At 40.1% G+C, this 12,040-nt stretch overlaps 1 protein-coding gene across 3 annotated transcripts; it reads right to left on the bottom strand.

The window, feature by feature from the left end:
- Positions 1-456: 456 nt before the first annotated feature.
- Positions 457-7,399, bottom strand: LOC106952606 (claudin-23-like). Of its 3 annotated transcripts, XM_015040819.1 has the most exons (3): positions 7,118-7,399; positions 3,589-3,632; positions 457-1,494 (listed from the first exon to the last, which is right to left on the bottom strand). In XM_015040819.1, exon 3 carries the CDS (start codon positions 1,308-1,310, stop codon positions 555-557), a length of 756 nt encoding a protein of 251 aa, XP_014896305.1. In that variant the 5' UTR covers positions 1,311-1,494; positions 3,589-3,632; positions 7,118-7,399; the 3' UTR covers positions 457-554. The 3 variants fall into 3 exon arrangements, with proteins under 3 accessions (XP_014896305.1, XP_014896306.1, XP_014896307.1); XM_015040820.1 differs by lacking the exon at positions 3,589-3,632; XM_015040821.1 differs by lacking the exons at positions 3,589-3,632; positions 7,118-7,399 and adding an exon at positions 1,935-3,565.
- Positions 7,400-12,040: the final 4,641 nt, after the last annotated feature.

Here is a 12,040-nt window from a genome sequence, read left to right as displayed (position 1 = left end):
TGTCAGGAGACTCCAATATGGATCAGCAATAATATTTACTCCAAATTTTACTTCCTTCATTGGCAGGTTTGTGTGAAAAACTTCTGTTTTTTGCACATTTGTGAACTTTGTTGACAGCTTGTGCATTAATCAGGCCCAAAAAAATTAACGGTGGATTAACCTGCTAATTTTCACAGCCCTCAAGAAATATGACTTTTTTAGTATCTTGCTGAATAATACAACATCTTAGAGCCATTGCAGATAGAACGATGAGTAAATTTTAACAAAAAAAGCTGAAAATTTGAAATTAATCTCAGAATTTTTTGAAGATGAAAATAACATTTTTGAGCCCCTAAAATCAAAAAATTGCCAGAAATAAATAAGAAATTTTGATATTGGCCTCAGAAATGTTCTATATGAAACGTGGAAATTTCGGAGATCCAAAAGGCTAAAACTTGTGAGAAATGAAAATCTGGATTTTTTTTTTTTTTTTTTGATTAATCGCACAAACTTGGTTCGATTTAATTCTGACGATTATCGAAGAAAAACTTGTTGTTTTTTTTTGTGCTCACATTCTAACAGCTGACCTCATATACGTCCACGTCGGTCTTACTGGTCATTTCAGGACACGAGTGGCACGCAGGACAGACGGCTTGCTCCTGGCGGGACGGGCAAGTCGGACATCTCGGTCGCTTGAAGCTGAACAACAACGCGCCGCCTCCCAGCACCTGTAAACAAGAACCCAGCCACCCGAAGTAGAGCGACCCGGCTGGACTCAGGCTGAGCTGGGGGAACTTGGGGTTGTTGAGTCCTTGACTGGGATCCACCCCCAGTCTCCTGAGGTTGTGGGTGTAAACCCCCAACCCGGTCAGGCTCAGAAGGCCGGCGGCCACCACCAGGAGTCCGCCTGAAGCCGCCACCCTCCTCAGAGGCAGATCTGTCCAGCATCGGACCCCGATGCAAGCCAGGACAATTCCGATGCCGCACAGGAACAAGGACGTAAGCACCAGGCCTTGCACCATCCGAACCCTGGCGTCTCTCTGGTACGGGCCGGCTATGGGCCAGCACTGTTTCAGCTCGGACTGCTCCACCTGTAAGCAGCTCTCCCACAGGCCGTCGGAGCGCAACAGGAGCAGGGCCTCCACCGAGCCGGACCTGACACCCACACCGTGACCCTTTGCTCCGGACCGAAGGAGAGATCCCGACCCCCCGATGTTCAGGCGAGCCTGTCCCTCCCGCCACTGAGGGGTGATGGCGGCAGTGAAGACAAGGACAAGTCCCAGAGGAGCGAAGACAATCCCCATCACCATGGAGACTGGAGTTTGCATCATTTGTGCTAAAGCTGATTTTCTTTTAAGTCTCTCAAGAGGTGTAACTAAATGATGAAAAAAGATTAAACAAGTGCTGGGAATGTAAAGTGAATTTCCCCCAAAACACTTAAAACAGACGATCTGGTTGTTAGCTCACTGGGATGCAGCTTGATTGGGATCTCCAGCAGAAATGTGAGAAACGACTCTGAAAAAGGAAAACAATGAAATCATGATTTGAGCTGAAAGCAGATGTTTACATACAGGGCATTAGAACAGGGCCATCAAACATTCAAATATCAGATTAATCAAAGGGTTGCTGTGAATTAATAATTAATTGCTAAATAATGAACCTAGTTAATGAGTTCTAAATGTTTTATTAGGGCTGATGTAGAACAGGGGATCATTACTCATGTCTTTCCTTTTGGTGTTTGTTCATTCTTTTTATTTGTTCAGAGCTGCATGTAAAATTCTGCTTTGCTACATTATTTTGTCAACAACAGTAAAATAATTTTGGGGTTTTTAGTACACGTAGAGTGTAAATTAGCACAGCATTAAAGTGTTAATTTTCACAGCCCTGAAAAAATCACAACCCTTTCGATGTCTTTTGCTGAGTCAGGTGGTTGGAAGATTGAATTTTGCACTAACTATCATGACGGTTGTTCTCAGAAGCCCCTGTCAGCCTCATAAAACAGTGCAGATTGGTTTAGTGCACACCAGGACTCGGCTGATTCAACAGCGATTCGATCTGACAGCCGCAGGCGCAGGAGGCAGGAAAAGAACTGGAGGTACCAAGAAACAAAAGAAAGAAACCAGAAGAAGAGAAAATAAAATTAAGGGGAAGGAAGCAACTGCTAACTCGTTTGCAAACAGTCTGATCTAATATTAGCAGCAGTTGCATCAAAGTAAAAGCAGCACTTAATTTTAACGACATGGATTAATTGCTACCATAATAACTTGACCCTTGCATGTCATGGATCTCACAGTAAAACAATTGTATCCATTTCCATTAACTGAATGGATTCTCATGATTGCAAAATGTCTGAAAAAGGGAACAAAACATCGTTAATACTTAAAAATCTCCCCATTATTTTACAGCAGATAAAACTGATCAAAGGAAACAATTTGACCTATTGTAGGTGAATTTCAGTGAGAATGATTGCCTTGTAGGGATTATTTGTTAAAAAACAGGGGTGTATTGTAATCATTACATAATTATTTAATTTAATGCATTAACTAAAAAAATCTTAGGGAGTGGCATGGATCCAAAGGCGCCCAACCCGAATGGGATTATGACAGAAAGCCGAATACTTCTTACAGTAAGACAGTAAGTACAATAGATGACTTTTGTGCTTTAGGCATGACCTTAAAAATACTCTGCTGCATCGCAAACATGTTTATTGAACCTTTTAGCATCAATACAACATAATAACAGATCAGTCTTAGCAGCAGATCCTTCATCTGCAGGCAAAATTACAGTGGAGAGTAGATTTTGGTTTGAGCAATGTAGGAAGGAGATAAAGTTATGATTTTAAAATGAATAGTGCAAAGGTTGTGAGAGAAGTTTTTATTTAGCCAAAGATCAAACACAAGGTCAAATCCAGCCCACAGCTGTTCATGTGGCTCTCTAGTCTCTAACTTCATTATAACAGGTTGTAGTATTTTTACACTGATTATTTTATCAGAAATCCAACCTGTTTTAATTTGGCTAATTAATAATAATGATTGGTTACTTCATAGTTAATGGTTTCATCCTTGCTCGCATGATTGGTGCAGGCTTCTGGATACTGACACACTCTCCTACAGAACCTGTTTCCTTCCTCCTGGCTGAACATTTTTGTGGTGTTTACAGTTTGAACAGATGAAGGTGGTACCGTCAGGTAACTGGAAATCACACCCAAACATGAATCAGAGTTATGAAAATCAAACATTTCCTTCCTGATGTCCTGATTTTCTCCTGATGTCACTCACTACGAAGCAGAGTATTTAAAATACATCCACCTTTGACCTTTGTCACATGCTCACACAGTCATGACATCATCATGTGGACTTTCCATCTGGACTTTCCGCTATTGTTTAAACACATCGTAACAGTGGTATGTGTTCTCATTTTGACTGAAGTGATAAAAGCAAAGTATCTCTTTCATTATTCTGGCATTTAGCAAATATAAATAAAAATTAATTGTATGATTTAACATCAGAAAGTAATACAGTATAAATTAAATTATTCTGTAATCAATGTCATGCGCACCACAAACACCACCAGCACAATGTTTAGTAAAATAAATGGCTTGTCTCATACCTCTTCATGAAAACTCTGCTTTATTTACCTGCAGGTTCTTCATTCTAAGAGTCAGAGTGGGAGAGAAAGATTGAGTTAGACAAAGACGATAGAAAATGAGAAGTGGAGACACTGAAGAGGATCAAAAACGAGCAGGGAGAGAAAACAAAGGGACCACTTGGCTTCAGTGCTCCTGTTATGGACCGAAAAAAAAGGTCGATGCCTGAATCTGTTGCTAGGATACAATAACCTGGGCAGTCTCAATGTGACAGCCGTGTATGTGGAGCTGTAATAATGAGACGACCTTGCTGGATCTCAGTCTACGTTGCCGTGTGTGCGAGCTCACGTCCCGGCCGTGTTTCTGCATGCATGCACAGGAGGGAGCTGTTTTCTAAAAGTCTGACTCCTGAGAACCAGGCGTGACCTTGGAGGAAATCTGTTGGTTTAGTAATCACGTCAGGTCTGAGTTCGAGTTAACCTCCAGACAAGGCAACCTGACACTGCAGACGTGGTCAATATGGTTTTATGTCAAACAAATGCAGTTATCAGAAATATTGAGACAACAGGAAGGAGCAGATTCACACTGGAAGGGCTTTGTGGGTTTCTGCTGAGACCAAGCAGTAGGCTGCAGATGTTCCTCTAAACTATTTACTGTAAAGTTGGCTTCATAGATAAGGAAATATATTGCTCAGAGTTTAACACGAAGCCCTTCACCGATGTTTTAAAGTTTAAGATTCATCACTCTGTAGCTACGCAGGCTGTGCAGCGAAAACATTTCAGTGTAACAATAGCAGTCATAAAATACAAGACAAAGCATAAACTGACTAAACATCTGGTCTCAGGGACTCACAGAATTCACATCTTGTTATACAACAAGCACAAACTTTAGGGGTTGCATGTTACTGGCCAACACAAAAGATATTCAGAAGTCAAATAACAAAGTGAGGGAGAAGTTTAAAGCACGGTTAGATTATGAGAGATAATTAATCAGGGATCCAGATGCTCTGGAGGAGCTGCAGAGACCCGCAGCTCAGCTGGTTGGATCTGTTGACAGAAGTAGTAGATGTGAGATTCACTAACCTGGTTTTTATGGAGTGGCAAGAAGAAAGCTGTCATTGTAAGAGAGACGCAGAGATCCTGTTTAAAGTTTGATGCAAACCGTGAAGGAAACGCAGTAAAAAGGTGGAAGAGGTGACGAGACCAAACTTACAAAAGGTTTCTTTCTATGTGATTGGGTTTAAGTTTGTGGTTGTAATAAAGTGACAAAATGTGAAACATTTTAAGCTGCTTTTGCAAGCTACTGTAATTTACAAATAATCTAGCTCTAAAGCTGACCTAAAACTTATTTAAACTAAAGAGCGACTGCTGTTTCAACTGCACAGTGTGTTCTGTGTGTTGAAGAGTGTTTTGGTTTTCATATCAGCACATCATATGTAGACTTTTGCAATGATTGTAATGATTTTTTTTCTGAAATATGCAGCTTTGTGACTTTTTGCTGGCACAGGCTGTAGTGTTTATCATGAGATGCCATCAAGAGTTCAGTGTTAACATTTTCCATGACAACAACACATGTCTGCATGTTGAGGAGGTGAAAAAATTACAGAGCTTGGATGAATTTGATCTTTAAACATGATTATTAACATGGCAGACTGGAAAAATGTTGCTCTTCAAAATGAAACTGAAGATCTACAAGATGGATAGCTTAAGAAGACAGAACTGTTTGCATTAGTATATAGGGACAGAGATGGTGACAGTCACATGCAGGTGTGCTGTGATGAGACCCAGACAGGCAAATAAAAACATGTTTATTGTTTTTAATGTTTCGTTTTTGCCGGGGAGACATTTTCCAGCTCAAAGTGAAAGAACATTTTTTCATCTCCTCTGATCTTTTGCCAAATCTGCAAAGCAAAGAGAATGAGTTTGTAAAATGAAACATTTTGTTACTCTAGGTGACGGTTGGTCGTTCAGACTTTCCATTTCTCAATGTTAACTGAAGTTGATGCTGTAAAAATATAATTATAGTCTTTTAAAGGGATCTCATATAAGCAAAAGTACTTAAAGGCCGTTTGCATAGTCTGAAAACAGCAGAGAAGCGATAACAAATTGAAGCTTTCGGAGCTGATATTTGTTGTAGAGAAGGCCACTTTCCTCAGAATATACCAGATAGATTGTGTCTAAAATATGAATCAACACAGTTTATCCACAGCTGAATGACATAAAAATATTTTATAATGGAACTGTAATCTTCTTTTCTTGCAGTTTGAAGCTGATCTGAGTTTTGCTTACTTTGTGCAAGCTGCACACTCTGCTCTACAGTTAGTTCTAGGAAATTTTATTTGTGTAAGACATTTAGAAATGCACCCATTACAAGCACAATCTATTAAAAATACAGTTTTGGTTCTGTAATCCAGTTGCACTGTCCAAACATCAATGCAGACATCACATATCACGCACATAATGTTCCGTAAGCATACAGAAATCCACATATAAAAGAGACACAGCTGTTGTGTTTTATAATAATATTTACTTTGTTTACATATCAGGCTTTTCTTTGAATATTTGAAAGGTTTCTGCTAGATTTCTCCATTTTCCTCCATGTCTTGGAAGCTTTCATCAACCTTTGGAAACTCATTTTCAGTTCATCACTTCAAGGCATCCAAAAACCACGACTGAGATGAAATAATCCAGAGAACAGAAAAAGCTCATCTGACCAAAGTGAGGCTCTCTTTCATTTTCTATTCCTGTTGTTCCTGCTGGAAGATGATAAATCTCCTCATTAGCTTTAATTATAATTTCTAGCTGATAGTAGTAGGTTGTAGAGTGTCTGTATTTTTGATTTTATCTTTCTTTATGTTTTTTTCTTTAATGTACTTAAATATAAACAATAATAAATTCTTACAGAAATGTGTATTGTTATTATTATTGTGAAACTGAATGGCTTCTTTAAAATAATTCTCATTATTTAAGCATCTGCATGTCTTTATGTTTTCCATCATTCTTAACTGAATACGTTTTTCTTTTTGGTGAGTTTTGTTGCGCTCCCACCAGTTGTCTGCATAGCTGCATGAACACATACCTGCAGCCGTGTGTCATGCTCACTCAATCCTGTTTTGCAGGTTTGTCCTCAGTGAGCTGACATGGTGGCAAAGACAGAAAATGACAGACGCTGTAATTTGGATCAAGAGTTTCCACGAGTTTTTTTTGTTGTTGTGATTAGAGCTCACCTAATATGTCTGATAGAGCAAAGCCTGATTTTGTTTGTCAAAGTTTGAGCTTTTTCATTCTCAACAACTCGACTGATATTAGATCCTCCTGAGAAATCAAGCTTCTGCCCTGAAAATGCTGCAACTTCGCAGGATTCCAAGGTTCTCGTTTTGCTTTGATGTAGAAACAACAAAAGGAGAAATCTCCATAGAAACTGGTGATGAGCCGAGAATCATATGCACCATACCATTGCTGACCCTCTCACTGCTTTGTCTGAAAACGGGCATGCTTAGAGCAGTTTACAGAGACGATCACCCGAATGCAGCCAGGGGAGTCAGGCACTTACCATTCAGGAGAGGTTTTGTGCATCTCACTGCAGACTGCAGGCTGCACCGCTGCTCTGGTCTGAATCGCTAACATGCTTCTCTCTTTGGCAACAGATGCTGCAGCCACCTTCCATTTATCCCCATCGTTTCTTCTTTCTCTTCTTTCTCCAGTTTCGCTCCTGCCTGCGTTCTTTTTATTTCAGCCGTTTTCTGTTCTGTCCTTGTGTGTGTTCCCCTTTTCCCTGCTCCTTCCTTCCCTGTCTGACTGCTCTTTCACATCTCTCTCTCTCTCTCTTTCTCTCTCTCTTTCTCTCTGTGCCCCTCTCTCGCCAGCTGAAGTAATGTCTGTTATACGCAGGGCAGAGTGACTATTGCAATTACATTTTAGTTTCTCTGANCCACCACCCCGGTCTGCCAATCCAGGGGAGCTGCCCCCGATATCCATGCGATATTGCAGAGTCGCGCGAGCCAACGCAACCCTACAATATCCAGAGCCTTAAGGAACTCCGGGCGGATCTCATCCACCCCCGGGGCCCTGCCACCCTGGGGCCCTGCCACCGAGGAGCTTTTTGACCACCTCGGCGACCTCGTCCCCAGAGATTGGAGTCCACAGGCTCAGCTTCCTCAACAGAAGGCATGTTGGTGGGATTGAGGAGGTCTTCGAAGTATTATGCCCACCGGCCCACAACGTCCCGAGTTGAGGTCAGCAGCACACCATCCCCACTATAAACAGTGTTGGTGCTGCACTGCTTCCCCCTCCTGAGACGCCGGATGGTGGACCAGAATTGCCTCGAAGCCGTGCGGAAGTCTTTCTCCATGGCCTCTCCGAACTCCTCCCACGCCCGGGTTTTTGCCTCAGTGACCACCCTAGCCGCATGCCGCATGCTGGTACCCATCAGCTGCTTCTGGAGTCCCACAGGCCAAAAAGGTCCGATAGGACTCCTTCTTCAGCTTGACAGCATCCCTCACCGAAGGTGTCCACCAACGGGTTCGAGGGTTGCCGCCGCGACAGGCACCAGCAACCTTGCGGCCGCAGCTCCGATAAGCCGCCTCGGCAATGGAGGCACGGAACATGGTCCATTCAGACTCAATGTCCCCCACCTCCCCCGGAACGTGTTCGAAGTTCTGCCGGAGATGGGAGTTGAAGCTCCGTCTCACAGGGGACTCCGCCAGACGTTCCCAGCAGACCTTCACTATACGGCCTGCCAGGTCTGACCGGCTTCCTCCCCCACCACCGGAGCCAACTCACCACCAGGTAGTGGTCAGTGGATAGCTCCGCACCCCTCTTCACCCGAGTGTCCAAGACATACGGTCCCAGATCCGGTGAAACGATGACAAAATCGATCATCGAACTGCGGCCTAGGGTGTTCATATGTCTAATGTTTTAGATACAAATATTATGAATTGTTTCCTTTATGGAGGAACTTTAGACAAATATACCAAAGGCATTCTGGATAGGAAACATTATCCATGACTAATGCTATTTTCCCCATTTTAAGTTTATAATAAATATAAACAATGGACCAATACATCCTTCTGTTGCATTGTCGTTTTATCATTTAACACTAAAAATAGTCATTGAAAAATCTCCCTTATTGATGACAAAAGAGTGTTGATTTACAATATAGGAACTACGTGCATATCTGAACATTGTTAATCATTTTCATCTCGTATTTGTAATAAGTGTTATCATCATCATTATACTGCCATCTTCAGAGTAAACACAAGCAGGTGTACACCGCAATGGACTCTCCGGGGCAAAAGAATCCGAGCACCTACAGCACAAAATTCCTGATCCTGCAGTCTGCCTAATGTGAGATGTAATCATCAACAGACCTCAGAGTTATTACACACCTGCTCATTAGGTATGAAGTATATGAGAGTATATATTATTAAAACCAGCTTTACTTTAGAGGTGGGGGGGTGGGGGGGGGACAATGCTGTGACACCATTAAGAATAATGTTTTTGTTGTGACGGTTTCAAAGTGTGAAGATTCAAAAAGTGGCGTTGATCTTCTTTTACCTTCGAGAGTTACACAGTATCTAGGACAAAACCCTTGAGAACTGTTTTTTGGTTCCTTGGGATGGATCCCCAAAACCGGATCCTTGTTTCCTTCAAATACGTCTGTGATCTGTGTTGGTGGAAGCTAAATAAAAGCATAAAGTTTCTTTAGATCTAAAAGCACTGGAGGTCTTTCTGACACTTTGATGGAAAAGCAAACAATTCCCCTCTCTTTATTTCTAGTCCTTTCCCTTCTCCTCCCTCTGCTTTTCCCTCTAAACCCACCACTAATAATCTTCTCTGTGCCTCATTAAGGAGCAAAGGAGTGGAGGCGCCGACTGCTCCAGATGTTTTGTGGAAACCCCCCCTGAGGTCCAGAGGGTTGTCTCAGACAGTTTGTGCATATTTGTGTGCTGTAATGTGCACTGTGAACTTTACACAGGTTTGATACTTCCTGCACAGTTCCACTGCCCTCCTTATGAATGAACTCCATCAAAGTGACGTTTCATCAAAATATTTTCATTAGTTTAATATTTAATCTTTTGCCCTACTTTTACTTCCAATTATATTGACAATCTTTATTCTCATTCATTACAAGACAGATTAATTCTTTCTATTTTTCAGATCCTGAAAAATATCTGCAATAATTTTTATTATTTCTTTAATTTTTTTCGAGAAACTAATGACTAAGGTCATTAGTTTCTCCATGACCTTTCATCCCATTGCGAATCCTAAAATATGATAACCAAACGCTCCTTGTTTTTCCCAGATTAAACATAAAAAGTAGAGATGGCAGTGCATTTGCAGTAGCTGCCTCTATTCACTGGAACAATCCACTTTTTCACAAGAGATCTGCTTCGGATATTGATCATTTAAAAAAAAAAACCTTTAAAGACTGCAAATTGTAAATTGTAAACACCAAGCATATCAAAATATGGTTGTCCACCTAAACTAACAGGCTGCTCAGCATCAACCAGAGAAAGAGCCTGTGTTTACTCTAGAGGAGCTGCAGAGGTAGGGAACTCTGTAGCACTGCAGCTATTAGTTGTACACTCCAAAAATCTGCCACTCCTGAAGAAAAGCCAGAAGTAATCTGGTTTAAGTTCACCACAAACGTTGGAAGGGACTTTAATTTTGACCCAAACACACATGTTTTGTGTTGGTCAAAACATGTGTGCTTTACCTGTTCACATGTTTGGCCTGTACGTTGGTACAGGACAGTAGATTCAGAGACAACGGGTCTTTTATACCTTCTTATTGTACATCCTAACAATTCAACTCGGAATCTTGCTGCAAGGCAACAGTGATACCAATTTCTTCGCCGTACAGATCACACTGCATACAGCCCCAAATAAAATACATAAAAGTTTGTAGCTGGAAGGTAATAGTATGCTTAAAGAATGTGAATACATTTGCAAAGCACTTTCAGTCAGAAACAAATTCAACACAAAACTATGGTTTCACAGCTTTATCTGCTTCTGTTGCTTCAAACATATTTCTGTCTCTTTTTTACAAGCGTTTTTTTTTTTTTCTGTCAGTGACACCACACACTTTCAACATGTGGCCTGAATAATTCAGCTTTCCTCTGTGTCATCAAAGTGAATCAAACATAAGTGAAATTGATGAGATTGTTACTGTTCAAGTCCCAGAAGTGTCTTCACATCTGCTAACAAAAGTGTCAGCATTCATTGTAGTGCACAGGCTACATATAAATAATAAATCTTCCTTTTGTGCTCCTTACATATTAATCTTTCCTCAGACCCTATAGTGTGTGATAAAATGTAGATGAATGCAGCTGACAGCGGAAAATTAATTTCTGTGATTTAGACAAGAAGCTCTTATTTGAACAATGGAAAGGTGGGTCACATTTGTTTATTCATTTTTTGTTTATTTTTGAAAAATATGTTCCCGCTTTTTACTCTTATCTAAATTATTTCTGTTTATTTTCATTTTAAATTAAGTTTTAGTATGTTAGTATGGTTTGTTACTTGGAACATTTAAAGAATATAATTAATAATACCATCTGCATTTTCCAGTAACCACAAAGTTGAAAATAAACTTAAAGTCTCACAGTATGTACCGTATTTGAAGAAGATTGTGCTTGTCCCAGAAATAAATTTGCTTTATGTAGTAAAAATTACAGTTTGTGACATCATATTTAGTAAAACATATTTTATTTTCATTACCATTTCACCAAATTTACTTTATAAGGTGCATAGTGAGCACATGGGTCAAATTGATGAATTGTTATATCATATCTCATCAATAGGTGGCAGCAGATAGTACAGCTCAGTAAATCAATGAGTCCAAACAGCCCAGGAGAAAACATCAACAACCACACAGACTGTTTATATTCATAGATGTTTCTGTACTTGGTTTTGGTTATAATTACTTTATTAATGCATGTAATAACTGATTTTCAGAGTTTCTTGGACTTTTAGACGTTTACCCGAAGTACAATAAATTTAGGGATTTCCCAATCCATAAAGCAAAAGATTTTATGGATTGACTGCACTTTTTGCTTAAGGAAGTTGGTGTTTTTACCCAGTTTAAAAACTAGGTAAAAACACAGTTTTTACGCAAAAATAGAACATGCATTTTTGAACTAATACATATGGGGTACTTAAAAAATTATTTTCAAAACTGTATGGTTTTCATTTTGTTTAGACTAAAATTTAGTACACATATTTTGATCAATAAAAAAAAACATGTACACAACATTTTGCTTCACAAGATTTGTTGAAAAAGCAATTATTATTTGGAAAATTCAAATTTTAAGTCAAAATTTGACTTCACAATTGGATATCCCCTTAAGGACACGTTAGTAGGTTTTTTTTGTTACAGTGTTTCTGTAATGACATGTGACTGTGGCTTAACCTCCTGAGACCCGGGCTTTTGTTTGATGTGCATTTTTTATGTCTCCTTACTATTTGGGATTAGT

Source organism: Poecilia latipinna, unplaced genomic scaffold, assembly GCF_001443285.1.
Source record: "Poecilia latipinna isolate Pla-1442-1.1 unplaced genomic scaffold, P_latipinna-1.0 Scaffold529, whole genome shotgun sequence".
Lineage (NCBI taxonomy): Eukaryota > Metazoa > Chordata > Actinopteri > Cyprinodontiformes > Poeciliidae > Poecilia > Poecilia latipinna.
The sequence above is the reverse complement of the archived record's forward strand: the minus strand, read 5'-3'. Positions and strand labels throughout refer to the sequence as shown.

Coding starts and splice junctions, on each gene's coding strand:
- LOC106952606 (XM_015040819.1), bottom strand. CDS start 1,310: ATGATGCAAACTCCAGTCTCCATGGTGATGGGGATTGTCTTCGCTCCT.